The sequence below is a fragment of the Scardinius erythrophthalmus genome, assembly GCF_964197995.2.
Source record: "Scardinius erythrophthalmus genome assembly, chromosome: 20".
NCBI lineage: Eukaryota > Metazoa > Chordata > Actinopteri > Cypriniformes > Leuciscidae > Scardinius > Scardinius erythrophthalmus.
The window spans coordinates 3,394,344-3,413,692 of record NC_138240.1 but is presented as its reverse complement, the minus strand read 5'-3'; the positions used below and the strand labels follow the sequence as shown (position 1 = coordinate 3,413,692).

The 19,349-nt window shown below is 37.8% G+C and overlaps 1 protein-coding gene across 2 annotated transcripts in view; it reads left to right on the top strand.

The window, feature by feature from the left end:
- The first annotated feature begins 35 nt into the window (after positions 1 to 35).
- Positions 36 to 19,349, top strand: part of dhx37 (DEAH (Asp-Glu-Ala-His) box polypeptide 37) — a 22,374-nt gene continuing 3,060 nt past the window's right edge. For both annotated transcript variants that reach the window (XM_081349381.1, XM_081349382.1), the window contains exons 1-26: positions 36 to 91; positions 548 to 662; positions 1,708 to 1,874; positions 1,955 to 2,067; positions 2,148 to 2,493; positions 5,620 to 5,768; positions 5,851 to 5,943; positions 6,731 to 6,827; positions 7,279 to 7,392; positions 7,472 to 7,573; positions 8,262 to 8,376; positions 8,485 to 8,583; positions 9,424 to 9,479; positions 10,075 to 10,219; positions 10,330 to 10,406; positions 11,265 to 11,497; positions 13,223 to 13,334; positions 13,436 to 13,542; positions 14,508 to 14,696; positions 14,784 to 14,908; positions 16,839 to 16,955; positions 17,049 to 17,221; positions 17,307 to 17,421; positions 18,158 to 18,295; positions 18,396 to 18,490; positions 18,804 to 18,877. In XM_081349381.1, coding sequence (XP_081205507.1) covers positions 557 to 662; positions 1,708 to 1,874; positions 1,955 to 2,067; positions 2,148 to 2,493; positions 5,620 to 5,768; positions 5,851 to 5,943; positions 6,731 to 6,827; positions 7,279 to 7,392; positions 7,472 to 7,573; positions 8,262 to 8,376; positions 8,485 to 8,583; positions 9,424 to 9,479; positions 10,075 to 10,219; positions 10,330 to 10,406; positions 11,265 to 11,497; positions 13,223 to 13,334; positions 13,436 to 13,542; positions 14,508 to 14,696; positions 14,784 to 14,908; positions 16,839 to 16,955; positions 17,049 to 17,221; positions 17,307 to 17,421; positions 18,158 to 18,295; positions 18,396 to 18,490; positions 18,804 to 18,877 — 3,257 coding nt within the window. In that variant the 5' untranslated portion in view covers positions 36 to 91; positions 548 to 556. The remainder of the gene's footprint in view (positions 92 to 547; positions 663 to 1,707; positions 1,875 to 1,954; positions 2,068 to 2,147; positions 2,494 to 5,619; positions 5,769 to 5,850; positions 5,944 to 6,730; positions 6,828 to 7,278; positions 7,393 to 7,471; positions 7,574 to 8,261; positions 8,377 to 8,484; positions 8,584 to 9,423; positions 9,480 to 10,074; positions 10,220 to 10,329; positions 10,407 to 11,264; positions 11,498 to 13,222; positions 13,335 to 13,435; positions 13,543 to 14,507; positions 14,697 to 14,783; positions 14,909 to 16,838; positions 16,956 to 17,048; positions 17,222 to 17,306; positions 17,422 to 18,157; positions 18,296 to 18,395; positions 18,491 to 18,803; positions 18,878 to 19,349) is intronic.

Sequence of the window (19,349 nt, the reverse complement as noted above, 5' to 3'; positions counted from 1 at the left end):
GGAGGAAAACATGAATCCCGGAACCTTTTATCGTTGTTGAAGCGCGTCGGTCTCATTTTAAAGTTGCACAACATCACCACAGGATCGACACGTGAGTTTTTCCGATTTTGTTACTGTATGATTTAGATCAAAAGGTTATAATTATTTGTATGCATATAAAGGACGCAATGACCCTTGTCAATGTCGTGTATGTTTGATAAGTAGAGCTTTTCCAGTGTCAGTGATTTTGAGTTGTTTAGCAGTGTAAACATCTAGCTGTAAGAACTCGAGCAGTTATGATAAGATCATCGCTATATTTGACATTATAACAGAAAATACTCGAATCAGTTCAAATGAGTGGTAAAAGATGAGATTGTCAGGGGTGAAACTCACAAAAAACATGTCCAGTCATATATATCGATGTCACGTTTCATCCCAAAATTAAAACACAAATAAAATGAAGCCTATTTATAGACCATTTTGTTTTTGCACGGTGACTTTATTTTCATGGCACTTGCAGAGTTTCTTGTGAAAGATGTTCTTGACAGGTTCTGTGTTTGGCCTGTAGAGTTCTGCCATGGGCAGATTGAGAAAGAAGTTTAACTGGAAGGGCAGACAGCAGAGCACATCTGTGCAGAAAGCTGCTGGAGACAGACAGACAGATGTGCAGGTGGAGATACAAGGTAAGATGCTTGATCTGCAATACAGGATATTATTAGCGATGTGGAAACCATTCATTTAAAGGGATAGTTCATCCAAAAATGAAAATTCTGTCATCATTTACTCACCCTCATGTGGTTCCAAACCTGTATGAGTTTCTTTGCGCTGTTAAACACAAAAGATAAAGAATGTTGGTAACCAGACAGTTGATGGACCCCATTGACTTCCATAGTAGAAGAAAACAAACTATTGAAGTCAATGGGGTCCAACAGCATCATCATTCTTTAACATATCTTCTTTTGTGTTTAACAGAGCACAAGAAACCCATAAAACACTTTCTGTTGGTCACAATGAATTAAACAGTTTTGGTGTATATTTACAGATGCATATGCATGCTTGTTTTGTTCATTTATTAATCAAATTCTTTTTTGTTTTTGCTTCCAATTCATTAAAATTAAATGTAAAATTTGTCACAAAATAAAGCACAATTTTTAAGTATTATTGTCATTATTAAGATGATTTATTATAAAGTTTTAGTGTGTTTCAAACACTAAAAATATTTTATATTATATTATATTATATTTCTCTCTGTGAAAATTCAATTCGACCACAGGGAAGCAGGAATCAGCACATTAATGTAGACAATAATGATGAATGATATAGTTATTATATTAAAGGTATAGCGGAGGATCTTTCCGAATTTTAGATAAGACCCGCCCTCTCCACTTTTTGAAAAGTTTGATTGATTCACCAGAATGATTGACAATTAGGAGGACCAATAGTATAGGTGATCCACCCGGAAGTAAAAAATCCTCCGCTATACCTTTAAGATCAAAGAACAAGTATTATAATATGAATAGAGTTTGTTTATACTGTAATATGCTTTTTTGCTTCTACATTTGACCAATTATTCATTTAGATGTATGACTGATTATTATAATGTCCACTGAATCATATAGAAGAGTTTTATGATGGTAAAGCAGCTGAAGAGCTTGTTTTTTAAAGATATTTAGTGTGTCTTTCTGCTCTCTCACACACGTTGTTGTGTTGTAACGTGATTCTGTGTAGATGGAGCCGAGCTTAAAGGAGTAGACGACTGTAACGTTCTCGTTCTGCCCGCCACCAGAACCAAGAAACAAAAAGTGGAGCGTCCCGTGCCCAAGAAAAGAGCCCTGACAAAGAAACAGAGGAAGAACCTGGAGAAAGTTCTGGAGCAGAAAGAAAAGAAATCCCATGTAAGGAGAGAGAGAGAATCTGTGATTGATGCTGTTTGTTATTTATAATTGATTTCATGTTTCTCACGATATCTCCACAGAGAGCAGAGATACTGTCTAAACTAGCTGAGGTTCAGCTGCCCGAGTCCGAGCTCAAACTGCTGTACACCACCTCTAAACTCGGCACTGGAGACAAACTCTACCAGGCCAAAGAGTAAGAGATCAGCCTATCGCCACTTCTGAGCAGCTGATGTGGACAAATCTGTCATTTCTCTTTCGTGTGTGTGCTTGCAGATCTGTGAATGAAGATCAGGAAGGTGTTTCATCTACTGCCAGGATCAGCAGTTTGAGCGGAGCCAACAGAAAGAGAAGAAGAGCGGTGGATGATGATGATGAGGAGGAGGAGAAAGAGAGATCCGAGGAGGATGATAGTGAGGGATCAGACTCATCTGAGGAAGACGAGGAAAAAGCCCCTGAGGAAGAACCCACAGAAGAGCAACAGGCGCTGACAGAGGAGGTGAAACAGAAAGAGACGGATGTTAAAGAAGAGAAGAAAGAAGATGTTAAGGAGGAAACGCATAAGAAAGAAGACTGTAAACCCGCCGTGTTTATTCCCGTTGACCGACTTCCAGAGATTCAGGTACAGGAACCAGATTGTTTTAAAGTCAGCATGAAACTGAAGTTGAGAGAGTCTTTTCTCCTCTATTGGGACGTATATCAGATTGAAACGGCTTCCGGAACGAGAATAAGTGTAGGGCGGGGCTTGAGTTTGTTCATGGGGAATTGTTTGGATGGTTGTGGTTTGCTATTGGTGAGTGACAGGTTGATCCACCAATCAGTTCAGAGAAGAGAAGAGATGTCTCTGAAAGAGGGAGGGGAAGTTATTTTGATTTAAGATTACGAGGCATGCGAATTAAAAAATAGAGATATGCACTATAAATGATATGCATTTATTATAAATGATATAACTCATTTATAATAAATACTGCAATGTTTCATTAAAAAATAAGATTTGTCAATTTAGATTTCATGGAGACCCTAGACTAGCGTTTAAGTGTGTGTGTGACCAGACCTTTGACTATCGGCATAAAGTCTGGTCTACATAGCAAACAAACAGCAAAATATACAATAAATATATTTATTTAATTAATTATAAATACATTACTTTAAGCATTTCAGGGCTCCAGACTAACTTTTTTTATTAGGAGCGCTGTAGCCCCTGACTTAAAATTTTAGGAGCGCAAGCAGAAAATTTAGGGGCACACCTTAAATCACCTTGCAATGCAATTATTCACATTTTCCCCCAAAATAACTGTATTACTGACAAATGCTTTGATAATAAATAGCCTTAACGTACAGAAATTACAATGTGCAGTTTTATTTTAAGTTCACAGGGCTCCAGACTAACATTTGAGGGCAGTGGCACTAAGTTCTACAGAAAGTATTTGGTAGCACTGTGGGATGACAAAGCACTGAGCTTAATTTGAGGTGTATAGATAAAGTTAACTTTAATTATTATCATTCATAATGTCTTAATATTAATTCAAAAGCAAAATGAGTGACAAAATATATATTAGGGAGTGAAAATAGCCAGTAAGCGTCCTCTGCAGCTATGTTTACAATAGGAATTTAATCTTTATATATTTTTTTTTTTTAAATAAGTGTGAGTTTCCCTACTTCTTGAAACTTTTAGTTTTATAAATAGGTCTTTAAAGGATGAACAAAAAATGTTTGGTCAACACATTATTAAAAATAACATTTAAATATGATAATATAGTTTTGAAGTGCTGGAAAAATATGTGTAGGCTACTGTTATAACCACAGTATACCATAGTTACAGTTAGTGTTACTACAGTAAATCCAAGGTGATTGTTGCTAATCTGTGGACCTAAAGCCTTCAATAACTTGTTCGCTCATTGCACATGTTTCTCCTGGTTTCCACGTCAGCGCTGTTTGATCTTATATGGTTTATAACAGAGAATTCTGCGTCAAATCTGAATGTTTCTCACTGGATCTCGCAGCAATGTTATTAATTCTGTCGCGAACTCAATGGATTTCTTCACTGGATCTCCACGATGTAACTGTTTCGCGTGATCGCGATCGGCCCGCGACTGGCGAGGAGCTCTGCGCTGTCTATTATTGGTTCGAACTATTAAACGGTCTGTGAAGCAGAATGAGTGCTGAGTAGCGCAGTTTTTTCCACTTTCATTTTGTTTTTATTTATTAACATGTCACGGCATACTCTATGCTTGAGGCTGAGATTGAGTGTTTAAACTGCGAAGTGCCTGCACTGTCTGCAAACTTCGTTTTCCCCGCAGTTCTGGGGTAGCCACTGCAACATTCGCAGCTCATGGAGTTCATCTCCTTACAGTACCTCAACCAGCTGAATTCTCGTAGCCAGTCTTCCCGAAAATAGTGGGTTCAGGCCTTTATCACCTTACAAACCTCTGACTCTGAATCATCATCATCCGACTGTGTCTGTCCGTGACATTGATATTTGTCTCCGTCTCCTTCCCACGGACGTTTACGCGCACTCGATTATCTCTAGGACCCTCCCCCTCCACACATTAGCCAGTTACAGTGGCCATTCCCTATTCTTCTCACACTCATTGGCCTGCCACACATTCCAGATTCATTGACGCGCCCCTTCCACGATTAACGTGAAAAAATAAAAAAATAAATTACTGGTCGCACATGTGCGACTGGGTGTAAAATTCAGTCGCACACTCTCAAATTTTGGTCGCAAAATGCGACCATTTGGTCGCAGTCTGGAGCCCTGCATTTATATATATAATGCATTATACAATGATTCTTAATGCATTCATTTTGGGTGTATTAATTCATTAATAATACGTTTGTAATGCATTCTTTATACATGTATATATGTATAATGTGTATATATACATATATTAATTATGCCTTATAATGCATTACAATAGAATACTTATCTATTCGGCTTTACACCTTTAAAATGTATAATGCATCAAAACACATGAAAAACAACCAATTTTGTGTGTAACAATGAATCTGCAAATATTATTAACATTGTCCACAATTATTTATAGAAACATTATGCATTGAAATGTAAATTAGGGATATAATGCTGATCATACATAAAGGATTCAAGTAAAGTGAAGTTCTCTCTTGGATTTGAATCATTTTGATCTGATTCAGTTCTGAATCATCATTCACTCTTAAACTGTGATGTTTCCGTTCCTAATAAAGTTTTTGGTTACACTTTATATTAGGTGTCTCTAACTCCGACGTACTTGCATTAAAAAAATGAATTGTAAGGTAAAACATATTATTGTGTTCATGTTGAATTGCAGAACGCTTGTTCTGCTGTATGGGTACGGTTAGGACAGGTTTAGTGATATGGGTGGGTTAATGTGTCAACAGTGCAATTAAAGATGTATTGCAGAAATTAATTATAGATGTAAGTACCTTCAGGTATTAAAAATACAGTATATAAAATATAAAAGTGTCAACGGTGCAATTAAATATGTCATTGCAGAAATTAATTATAGATGTAATTACCTTCAGGTATTTCTAAATACAGTATATAAACATGTATGTACACAATTAATTGAAATTTAGTAATAGTAGTTAAAGACACTCACTATAAAGTGGGACCAATATTTTGACTTATTTTGTTAATTAACTTGCCTGTCTATTCCGGTGTATACTTGCATTTGGCTCTTGTTTCGGAGTGTGTGTGTGTGTGTGTGTGTGTGTGTGTGTGTGTAACTCTTCGTGTGAATTGCAGGAGGCTCGTCTGAGGCTGCCGATCCTGGCGGAGGAGCAGGTGATCATGGAAGCGGTGAGGGAAAACGAGTGTGTGGTGCTGTGTGGAGAGACGGGGAGTGGGAAAACCACTCAGGTTCCTCAGTTCCTGTATGAGGCGGGATACGCCAGGTAACATGGGAACCGGCGAGCCGATGTGTGTGTGTCATATCTGTGTCGTCTGCCTCTCACGGTTCATCCCTCTGTTCCTCAGCTCCGCTGGCATCATTGCTGTGACCGAGCCCAGGAGAGTGGCGGCCATCAGCATGTCTCAGCGTGTCGCCACTGAGATGAACTTACCCAGCCGGTATGACATCAGTGCCGTGAAGAAATAATCCATGAGAGGCCGTGCACTGATTAAAATCCCTGAACCGAGCAGCTTATTGCTTTCATAAAACTCTAGCAAACGCCTATATTATCAAATATATGATCAGACTAAATATATGCAGATTATTATTATTATTATCAATCGTAGTAGTAATAAAAATTCAACCTAAAGTGACATTGTAAATATTTAGATTTGTCAAACTTAATGTAAATTTAAAATAACTATTTTCTATTTTAACATATTTATTAAAGCTGAATTTTCAGCATCATTACTCCAATCTTCAGTGTCACATGATCCTTCAGAAATCATTCTAATATGATGATTTTGCTAATCAGATGATTTCTGATTATCATCAGTGTTAAAGACTATTTTTGTGGAAACCATGATGCATTGGTTTTCAGGATTCTTTGATGAAAAAATTATTTGAAATAGAATCTTTTGTAACATTTTGAATGTATTTTTTTTTTTTTTTTTTAAAGTATCAATTCATTTAAAAAAGAAAATACTGTCCTTAAACTTTTGAACGATAGTGTATAATGACAGGATTTTGCTTTTTGCATCCAGATTGTTATGTAGGCAGTTTTAAGGTTTAAAATGAATCTCATGTTGACTTTAAGCCGCTCTGTTAAGCTCACTGTACTGTTGCATTTGTGTGCGGTTATTTTTAGACCTTTAACAAACATCCTGCATGAAGCCTGAGCAGTTTTAACTGAAATAAGTGTGTGTGTGTGTGTGTGTGTGTGTGTGTGTGTGTGTGTGTGTTCAGGGTGGTGTCTTATCAGATCAGGTATGAAGGGAATGTGACAGATGACACAAAGATCAAGTTTATGACAGATGGCGTTCTGCTAAAAGAAATTCAGAAGGTAATCCATATGGGCAAACATGCACCACACACATATTATATGATGCATACTATGTATTGTTTTTGTTTTTTTAAAGCTTTACTGTATTATACTCAACCTGCCTAAGTATAATATTGTAAAGTGTATACTGTTTAGACTAGACTTTAGACTAAACTGTTTGTTTTTTGCAAAAAGGATGTCCCTGGATGTTCTCCAAAGATTTTGCTAACAATCCTAATATAGTCAGTGTTTAGATTTCACCAGAGGTCAAATGTCAAGTACTGTATTGCTCATGAAAATGACCTTAGGTGTGTATGTTTCAGCTAAACCTCTATGATTGGTTTGTTTATCAAGTAATAAAGCAAAAACCTCCGTATTAAATGTACTATAGAACTAAATCAGTTTAAACATGATGCATCTCCTTCCTCTCCTTCCTCTCCCTCCTATCCATGTCATGATGTGTGTTTTTCAGGATTTCCTGCTGCAGAAATACAGTGTGGTCATCATAGATGAAGCTCACGAGCGCAGCGTGTACACAGATATCCTCATCGGCCTCCTGTCGCGCATCGTCCCCCTCCGCAACAAGGTAGCACGCGTGAACGTGTGTGATGTTCAGGGTAAAGCTGTGTGTTGGGCGTGTGTGTAATGCGATCTGTGATCCACAGAAAGGTTTACCCATGAAGCTGATCATCATGTCCGCGACGCTGCGTGTGGAGGACTTCACTGAGAACAAGAGGCTCTTCCGCTCTCCTCCTCCGGTCATCAAGGTGTCACGTTTCTATAGTCATTATCAGATGTCAGATGAATAATAGGGCAGTTTATGCATGCTTTTCACACAGCGCTTTAATATTTTCAGCTATAAAGTTGCTTTTATCTGATCAATATAACCGTGAATTAATTTTCTACACTTTATTAAATGCTGTAGTGCTGGTCTTGTAATTCTGCAGATTGATTATTAAATTCTCTCATTATTCACGCACCCTCAGGTCATTAGAAACCTGTGTGCATTTGTTTCTTCTGCATTAGAAAGCGTTCTGTTGGTCAGCACACAAAAACATTTGCAATGTTCTTAATTGAAAATAACCAACAGAGAATGTCCAGCATTAGGGTTGTTGCAGAAAATCCTCTCTGAAACGCTCTAGAAAATGTAGTTATTTGTTAAAAAAAATAAAACCTAAAATAAGCATTATGGTTCGGGTTCTGTAGGAGATATTTTAAGGTTGTCTCGAAAAAATGTTCTGGGTATGTTATTTTATTGTTATTAAAAAAACATTCCTTGAATTTGATTCCCAACAATATCCAAGTACTAGTGGGAACCAGATACCACCGTTAGAGGAGCATTCTGTGTTTTTAAGACTTCTAGATACAAATGACTTCATGTTATAATCAAGAAAAATACTTTTGTCCAGCATATGCCTGTTTTAACTGTGTGTGTGTGTGTGTGTGTGTCTCTAGGTGGAGGCCCGTCAGTTTCCGGTCACGGTACATTTCAATAAACGCACACAAATGGACAACTACACCGGAGAAGCTTTCCGGAAGATCTGCAAGATTCATCGTATGCTGCCGCCAGGTTGGTTAAACACACACACATGCAAAACTAAAATCTTAACTATATGCACAGATTAATGAATATGCAACAGGGGATGATGAATGTCTGAACACGTGTGTGTTGTCGTAGGTGGTATTCTGGTGTTTCTGACGGGTCAAGCGGAGGTCCATTCTGTGTGTCGCAGACTGAGGAAGGCTTTCCCTTACAGACCCAACCGAGAGCACACAGGTACACACACACACACACACACACACACACACACACACACACACACACACGTTATGCTTAAAGTGCCCCTATTATGCTTTTAGGGGTATTACCTCTCCTGTAGTGTGTAATAAAGCTGTTTGTTTATGTACAAGATCTGCAAAGTTTCAGAGATCACTTCCTGTTACATACCTACTTAACGATGGAACAAATTTGCATAATGCCAGCCTATGGTCTTCATTGGCTGCATGTGAACATTATGTACTTTGACCCGCCCTAAAACACTTTAGTTGTCGCTGAGACTGAAAGAGTTTGGTTTGTGTTGTTGAAATGTTCGAGCAAATCCACTTTGCTTCCACTTCCACAGGGTAAGGGCTTGTATTGAAGCTATCAAACCCGTTACCGTTCGCATCAATGTGCATCAAGTGCTGAGGAAGATCCAGAGCTGAAATTCAGATATGGTAATTCAGGTGGTCGACCAATCACAACAGACTGGGCCATCTGACCAATCAGAGCATGGCAGGATCTCGTAAAGGCGGGGTTTAGAGAGACTGAATCTTTGATTTAACCGTTTCAGACACTGACAAAAGACTAGAGCTGAAGCTGCAATGTATATTATGAGAAAATTAAAGTGGTTTTTGACCTTGGATGCATGTAAACCTGTTGTTGGAGACCTTCAAAATAAAAAAAGGAACCTTTAAAATAGCCAAATGGGGCACTTTAACTAAAAAAAATGACAGTATTGGGGAGTAGCGTGAACTAAAACACTTTACATTGTCTTTTTGTATCTTAAAGTTTAGAGAAAGTCTCCTTAGTAGATGAGCAGCCTTCCCAACATTAGAAACTTTGTGTCTTTTTCAGATTCAATGGAAACAGACGACCTGAAGAAGTCAAAAAGAGCAAAGAAAAAGAATGTGGTATGATTACTATCATAAAAGAACAAAGAAAAATACTTCTACAGCTAATATTCATTTAAATATTTACTAATACACTTTTTTTAAGTTCTGGTATCAGTATTTGTTCATATAAGTTAATTTACATTTACATTTATTCATTTAGCTGACGCTTTTATCCAAAGCGACTTACAATTGCTATATATGTCAGAGGTCGCACGCCTCTGGAGCAACTAGGGGTTAAGTGTCTTGCTCAGGGACACATTGGTGTCTCGCAGTGGATTCGAACCCGGGTCTCTCACACCAAAGGCATGTGTCTTATCCATTGCGCCACCACCACCCCATAGTTAATGCTTGCTTAAGTTAATGAACAATTGTTTAACACATTTAACAACGATTAATAAATGCTGTAAAAGAAACTGCTAATTTTCCTGTTGATATGATAGCAGAACACTTGCATTTAAAACAGAATGTGTAGTCAACTATGTAACACAACTACTACTAGTTGAAACGCTTATTGTCACACACTGTTTCACATACCAAGTATTATGCATTATACAGTATATTTGGTGTGCTAGCATAGGCTATATTCTCAACATAGCCTCAATCTCTCTCTCAGTCCCTCCCGAGGATTAATCTGGACAGTTACTCTGTTCTGCCTGTGGACGAGGGGGATGAGGATCGTCAGGCCGGCATTGATGAAGATGATGATGAGGGTTCAGACCTTGAGCTGGAGCTGGGTGATCATCCAGACAGTGATCAGGGTTAGAGAGTCTTGCATATATGCAGGTGTGTTTAATCTGTGTTTGACTCTATATATGAATTAATGTGTGTGTGTGTGTGCGTGTGTGTGTGTGTGGTTTCCTGTGGTCAGAAGAGAAGGCGGATCCGTCGATCCCGCTCTACGTGCTTCCTCTCTACTCTCTGTTGGCACCCGAGCAGCAGGCAAAGGTATCTCTCTGTTCTCTTACTTCAGTGTCCTCAAATAACACAATAATTGTACAAGCATTTTTCACTTTTTATTGAACAAAAAAAAAAACATTTTAGAAATTCATGGATATATACTTGATTTACTTTACGATATAGCAATAGACTATATAATACTATAATATAAATTCATTCATTTATATAAATAAAAAAATACTAAAAATATAAATAATTTGTAATATTGAAAAGCTTTTAATCTCTGTGTTTCTTGAAAAACTCAATATCCACAGCCATACTTTTACATTTAAATACATTTAAATGTAAAGAAATTTCATTTGGCTAAAATAAGAGAAAAAATCTTTATTTACTTGATTTATTTAATTTGATTTACATTAAGTAATATAAACTGTATAACACTATAATATAAATGTATATAATTTGTAATTAATTTGTAATTAATTAATTAATTATTTAATAATAGTGTTTAATGTTTGTAGATCATGAGAAACTAGATGATAAAATCCTAAACCTAATTATTGTAATTTATTATAATTATTATAGAAATGTTACTTGTATAGAAATTAATTTTTACATAATATATATATATATATATATATATATATATATATATATATATAGTTATTTTTCACAATGATTACAGATTCTAAACATGTAAGATATTTCGTTGTTTGTGGTGTTACTCATTTTTGTGAACGGTATTTTTAATAATTATGCTCTGAAATGAATGGACGAATGATGTTACAATACTTCCAAATCTAGTAGCCGTGAATTGACTTCAATCCTTAGACGTTTTTCTTAGACAAGATTTTCTCAGTTGTAAAATCACAGTTTGTATTATTCATCTCATCTGTGTGTGTTCAGGTTTTCCGTCCTCCTCCCGCGGGAGCGCGTCTGTGTGTCGTCGCGACTAATGTTGCTGAGACGTCTCTGACGATCCCCGGCGTCAAGTATGTTGTGGACTGCGGTCGAGTGAAGAAGAGATTCTACGACAGAGTGACGGGCGTCTCTGCCTTTAAGGTCACCTGGATCTCACAGGCTTCAGCCAATCAGAGGGCAGGAAGGGCGGGCAGAACAGAGCCGGGCCACTGCTATAGGTCAGAATTTGACAATTGTTGTATTTTAAAGGAAACTGAATGGTTATGTGAGAGGAAGATCTGGACGGTGTGATATTAAAGGGTTAGTTCACCCAAAAATTAAAATTCTGTCAGGAATTACTCTCCCTCATGTTGTTCCAACCCCGTAAGACTTTCGTTCATCTTCAGAACACAAATTAAGATATTTTTGATTAAATCTGAGAGCTGTCTCACTCCTCCATAGGCTTCTAGGTAATCGATATCTGCCAGCCCAGAAAAGTTAGTAAAGACATCGTTAAAATAGTCCAAGTGACTACAGTGGCTCAACCTTAAAGGTCCCGTTGCATGCGATTCCATGTTTCAAACTTTAGTTAGTGTGTAATGTTGCTGTTAGAGCATAAATAATATCTGTAAAATTATAAAGCTCAAAGTTCAATGCCAAGCGAGATATTTTATTTAACAGAAGTTGACTACAAAAAACGTCTCGATTGGACTACACCCCTCTACATCCTGCATTAGTGACATCACCAGAACCGTTTCTTGACTAACCTCCGCCCACAGGAATGCTCCCTCAACTCTACTGGCTACTTGCGCACTTCTTATAACTTAGCCTACTGTGTTTACTCAGCTCTTACGGTGATTTTCTGAAGTAAAACTGACGCTTCATCTTTTGTGTGATGTACAATAAACTTTATTAAACTCATCAGTACATGTTTGATCATCATTCAGACAGCAGACTTGTAGGCTATTATTAATAAATAATGGATACATAGCCTACAAGCAGATGACAAATACGTTATAATAACCGTAATTAAACTCCTAAACCATACCTGTTTCATCTCTATACAGCAATCTGACTCTGTAGGCATTATTGTCCGACTCGAAATGAACGCCGTTACTGAGAGTTTCTGATATTATCATCATTCCGTGAGATGAATTTGTCCTGACAGACTGAGCGCGAGCTCATGAAGCTCCGCCCCCTGTGTCGTCCAGCAGCACCTCATTTGCATTTAAAGGGGACATACTGAAACGGCTCGTTTTTCTGAGCCCCAAAAAATGTCAATTTAAACATGCTGTAAAAAATGATCTGTTGGGTATTTTGAGCTCAAACTTCACATACACACTCTGGGGACATCAGAGACTTATTTTACATCTTGTGAAAAGGGGCATAGAACGGGACCTTTAAGTTTATCAAGCGGCGAGAATACTTTTTGTGCGCAAAAAACAATGACTTTATTCAACTCTTCATTTTCTTCAGTGTTCCTCTGAGTGAGTTCATGTAGTGTAACAGCGCAGCGCTTCTGGGTTGTACGTCAGAACGGAGGCTCACTATTGGCCAGCATCACACACATGACCAGCGTCGGCCAATAGTGAGCCTCCGTTCTGACGTACGTGAACTCACTCAGAGGAACACAGAAGATAATGAAGAGTTGAATAAAGTCATTGTTTTTTTGCGCACAAAAAGTATTCTCGTCGCTTAATGAACTTAAGATTGAGCCACTGTAGTCACTTGGACTATTTTAACGATGTCTTTACTCACTTTTCTGGGATGGCAGATATCGATTACCTATAGAAGCCTATGGAGGAGTGAGACAGCTCTCAGATTTAATCAGAAATATCTTAATTTGTGTTCTGAAGATGATCAAAAGTCTGACGGGGTTGGAACAACATGAGGGAGAGTAATTAATGACAGAATTTTCATGTTTGGGTGAACTAACCCTTTAATATTCGTGTGTGTATGCACAGGCTCTACTCATCTGCTGTGTTTGGGGATTTCGGTTTGTTTTCGGAGGCTGAAATCACGCGGCGTCCCGTCGATGACCTCGTCCTTCAGATGAAAGATCTCAACATTGAGAAGGTTTCCTTTCATCATGCGATAAAAATCACACATGAACTATTATATCCCAGCATGACAGGTTGTGGTTTCCTCTTGTTTATGTGTTTTGTGTGTGGGTTTAGGTTGTGAACTTCCCGTTCCCCACTCCTCCCTCATCCGAGACGCTGATCGCTGCCGAGCAGCTTCTGATCTCACTGGGAGCGCTGGAGGAACCGCCTCGACGCGGCCGGTACGCTCGCTCTCACTCATGCATCACTCTTTCCTCCAAGTCGAACTGATAGATTTTTAAATGAAATTTCAACAGCCACATTTGCTTTCATTAAAATTATACATTGGTGTATTAAAATACCCAGTTAACATTTAAAAAAATGTAATATGCACACGTTTGCAAAAGTGATATAAACTTATAAATGTCACAGCCTTTCTGTGTAAATATGTGAGAACACAAAAGAGTAAAATATGTACATTGTTTTATTAAATATGAACATATTTGCATGTTATTACAAAAGTTCATGACAAATTTGATGTTTATTTGATTTATTTTTTTATTATTTTTTTCTTAATTTGTCAAGTGTTCATGTAACAAAATAGTTCATAAACACATGAATATGAACTGTAGGTCCCATAAAATGGTAATTAAAAATAATCCTTTGATAATCAACTGTAATATCACTGGGAAATGGGAATAATTTTTTCTCAAATAATATTAAATTGAAAATTACAAATTGATTCACTATTTGATTAAGAAATATAAACACTATATATATAATACTGTAATATAAATTCACATGTTTATGAAGTTATAATTAATTTGTTGTAAGTAATAATGTGAAAACTAGCACATATTTGCATATTATTGCAAAAGGGTCATCAACTATTATTGAATCACTAAAGATGACTAAATATTTCATAATTTAAAAAAAACTTAAATATTTATTTTAATGTGATCAAAATAGTTCACATGAACTATAGGTTCCATAAAATAATTACAGTCAGTGAATAATATATCTGTAATATCAATCTATAGAATTTAAGTAATTATTATGAAATATTACATTTCTGTATGAGCAAATATGGCTGTTAAAAAGGTGATCACAAATAGTAATGTTCATTATAATGTTGCTGAAAAAAAATGTAATCATCAAATGAATATTCTTTCCTAACCTGTTTCTCTCTGTGTGTGTGTGTTTTTAGTTTGGGCGCGATAGAGAGGGCGCGTCTCTCGTGTCCCATAACTCCTCTGGGTCGTGCAATGGCCGCGTTCCCCGTAGCACCGCGTTATGCTAAGATGCTAGCGCTGGGCCGTCAGCAGGGCTGTATGCCGTATGTCATCACCATAGTGGCCGCCATGACCGTCAGAGAGATCTTTGAGGATTATGACAGGTCACACACTTCCCTTTTGTCTCTGTGGTCCAGAAGAGGCATTAGGGAACGGTAGCGCTCACGTCCTGTCTTTCTCTGGTTCATCAGGCCTGCGGGCAGCGAGGAGGAGAGCACTAAGATGGCAGGGAAAAAAGCCAGATCTGTTCAGATGAGGAGGTTATGGGCCGGTCAAGGACAGGCACTGCAGCTGGGAGATCTGATGGTTCTGCTGGGTATGGCTTTGATTTTACTAACTTTGAATGTTGATGTCAGATGTTCAGACATTCAGGTCTAATGTGAGAAACCTTTGCTCTAGCAGTGTGATGTTAGTATTATTAGCTTTTGAATATTAGCTTTTGTTTGATTTTAATTTAGGGTACGTTTACACAACAACGATGTACTACAAACAGAAACGTTTTTCCTTCGCATTTTTCACGTACAGATGATGACAAACTTTGACGGCATCAAAGCGATCCCGGTTTACACGCATCCGTGAGAACGACTAAAATTTGTTTTAAGTTCTGTATTCTGCTGCCAGGCCAGTAGATGGCGATATCACTTTGTAAAGAAACACTACTCGCCTATAGACTGAACACGTAATGCGCTTGACATCACCATTTGCATAAATTTGTGTTTTTGTAGTTTACACGAAGGCAATAACAGTATCGTTTTCACAAACTTGCACTTTGAAACACGTTTTCAAAAGTTTTCAGGACCCAAAAATGCCGTTGTTGTGTAAATGCCGCTTTATTCAACATTTGAATGGCAAAACTCATTAAAATTACACTTTTGTTATGTGCTTTTTTATATTTATATTTAGCTTTAATTTATTTCAGTTTTAGTAATTTTAGTATTTCAACTTATTTATATTTTCCGAATGCCAGTATGTGATTCCGAATGCCATTATCCACACCGGCGGCGACTGACAGCCGCACATTCTCCTCAAAACATTGGATTCATCCGCGCTGTGCCGTGCCGAGGCACAACCCACGTAAAGTTGATAATTCCGCGAATAACTGCAATTGCAGATTTCGAACAGAGATGGCGACAGAGAGGAAAAACTACGGACTGCAGCTTAAAGCTACACTGTGTAGGATTTTCTCCCATCTAGCAGTGAAATTATTTATGACTACCAACTGAATATTACTTTCCAGTCCCTCCCATTCCGAGGGCGTTTTAACTTCTACGGTGGCCGTATTATTTCAAATCTACCGGCAGTCGCGAGTAATCTCCCCCTCGCATTCGTCACGGTGCCACTGTGTAAAAACGCGAAAGGCGAAGCTTGAATTTCCAGGTATGTCCCTCTTTGGCTAATGTATTTTCAAGATGGAGGCGCAACATGGCGACTCGCTCGTATGTATTCTAAATGGCAGATTCTACGCTTACGAGAATACTTGATTAGTTGGTAGAAGTAATTACACATTAATGAGCACATATCACTTTGAAAGAACAAAGTGGTTTTTGCTAAGAATCAACTTAAAAAATGACACAGTGTAGCTTTAAAAAAACAAAGCCAAATATATATAACGCCAGTCTCTTCTGTGTATGTTTCAGTTGCTTTCTTTTTTGTTCTGCCATTGAATTGTCTGGTTTGTATGGAAGCTTGTTTCCGCCACAAAATAAAAAATAAAAGATAATTGCGACTTTTTATCTCACAATTGCGAGTTTACATCTCGCAATTCTGACGTTATTTCTCAGAATTGCGAGATATAAAGTCAGAATTGCGTGAAATAAACTCGCAATTGCGTGTTTTAAAGTCAGAATTGTGAGATATAAACTATTCTAAGATTAAAAAATAAAAAAAAGTCCGTCTTTTTTTTTCTTTCTTAGAATTGGACTTTATATCTCACAATTCTGAGAAAAGATGTCAGAATTGCGAGATATAAACTCGCAATTATGTGTTATAAAGTGAGAATTGCGTGATATAAAGTCAGAATTCTGAGATATAAAGTCAGAATTGCCTTTATATCTCAGAATTCTGACTGTATTTCATGCAATTCTGACTTTATATCACGCAATTCTGACTTTATTTCTCAAACTTTATTTCTGTAAACTCGCAATTGTGAGATAAAAAGTCGCAATTATCTTTTAAAATGTTTTATTCAGTGGCGGAAACAAGCTTCCATAGGTTTGTGTAAATGGCGTGTGTTGATTGGTGTTTAGGGGCGGTCGGCGCTTGTGAGTTTGCTGGCTGCACTCGTCAGTTCTGTGAGGAAAATGGGCTTCGGTTCAAAGCAATGCTGGAAATCCGAAGACTACGAGGACAACTGACCAATGCAGGTACATACACAAAACACACATGCAATTTATTATTTGTGTCTTTGTCTTCTGTTTCTTGTGCATATGATTTAAGCATCTCTCTCTGTCACTCAGTGAATGCCGTGTGCGCCGACGCTGGCGTATACATGGATACTAAGATGGCTCCCCCGACAGAGTCACAGGTGACGTTTTTACGGCAGATTGTATTGGCAGGTTTAGGAGATCACATCGCCAGACGAGTGCAGGCCGAGGAACTGCTCGACCCCAAGTGGAGGAACGGCTACAAGGTGCCTTAAAAAATCTGTTCGCTTCTGATTTCGCTTTTGATTTCACAGTTATAGAAAGACCTATATGCATATGTGTGTGTTCCAGACTCCTCTGTTGGATGAGCCAGTGTTTATTCACCCATCATCTGCCCTTCATAAGACACTTCCAGAGTTTGTTGTTTACCAGGAAGTCATGGAGACCACCAAGATGTACATGAAAGGTCTGTGTTTATATGTCACTTCTATACACTGTCCTTCAAATGCACTCAATCAAGGTTTTGTAATTACTTAAGTTAATAGTTAATAATAATTTATTTACAGTATTTTTTATTACTATAAATATGATATTTATATATAGTATATCATATTTAGTACTATAATATGATATTCATATAGTCTGGGTTTCGAAACCATGTGAATGGAAAGTGGCCTTGGACTCTCAGTTGACCAAAAATATAAATATTTTAAAAGTTTATATTCAATTGTAAATATTTAAATATGAAAATACCTTAGTCAGAAGAAACCTTTACTCTAATTGGCCGATATAGATAGATAGTGAATTTATCCTGAAAATCATGAAAAAGAAATGCAAGTTTCCACTAAAATGGCAGCAGAACTGTTTTCAACATTGATTATCATAATCGTAAGAAATGTTTCTTGAGCTGTTATTTAAAATTGTAACAATATGTTACTATTTTTACTGTATTTTTGATTAAATAAATGCAGCCTTGGTGAACATAAATTAATTTAATTTCACGTTAATTTAAAGATAGTAAATGACACATACATAACAATAGCCATATAAAGCACATACAATTATATTTATTTTACATAACATTTACTAAAATCATTAGAAGGAAAAAAAATCAAAAATTTAATAAAAAAAAATCTTTCACAATTGTGACAGCTCTATCTACATATACATCAATCATATGCCGAGTGTTTTGTTTGTCGCAGGCGTCTGTGCCGTTCAGGCGGAGTGGATTCCTAGGCTCCTCCCACAATACTGTCACTTCAGCGTCCCGGAGGAAAGCCCCGCCCCCTGGTACTGTCCACTGATTGGCCGAGTGAAGTGTCAACAGCAGAGCACCTTCTGTAAGAGGACAGAGTTCAGAGTGAACCGCACCGTTGTCTCTCGGTGTGTGTGTGTGTAATATCAGTCACATGATGCGGGTGTGTTTCTCTCTCTCCGCAGTCAGAGTCAGTTGGAAACTTCCCGCCGTTGAGATGGATTACCCAGAGGGCCTTGAGCGTTACAAACTGTTTGCAAAGTTTTTCCTTGAGGGCCAGGTACATTTGTGTGTGTGTGTGTGTGTGTGAGTGTGTGGTGTAAATCTGAATTAATAACATGCATCACACTAGTTCTGTATCACCCTGATTAGGTTTGCCATATTAGGAAACCATAAACCATTTTGTTCTTCATTTAAATACAAATCTTTTGTAACATTAATATCTCTACTGTCCTTTCTTTGTGATCAATAATGCATCCTTGCTGAATAAAAGTATTCATTTCTTTAAAAAATCCTTTTTGAATGGTGGTTTTAAACCATGGTGCATCTGTAGCAAGTGATGCGTGAACTCATTCCTGGGTGAATTTCTGCAGGTTTGTCCAAAGATTCAGCAGTTCAGCACGTGTTTACTGTCGGCACCCTCCACCATGCTGAAGACGTGGGCAAAGTGAGACCTCACACACACACACACACACAAACACACACACTCACACACACACACACACACACACACACACACACACACACACTCACTCCCCCTCACTCACACTCACTCGCGCACACACACACACACACACACACACACACACACACTCTCGCTCTCACTCGCTCACACACACTCAAACTCACTCACTTACACTCAAACTCACTCACTTACACTCACACAATCTCACATTCACTCGCTTACACACTCACACACTCTCGCACACTCTTGCACTCACTCACACACACACTCGCTCATTCACACACTCTAGCACTCACTCGCTCACACACTCACTCACTCACACTCACTTGCTCACACACTCAAACTCACTCACTTACACACTCTCGCACTCACACACTTGCACACTCTCGCACTCACTCGCTCACACACACTCAAATTCACTCACTTACACACTCACACACTCTCGCACTCACTC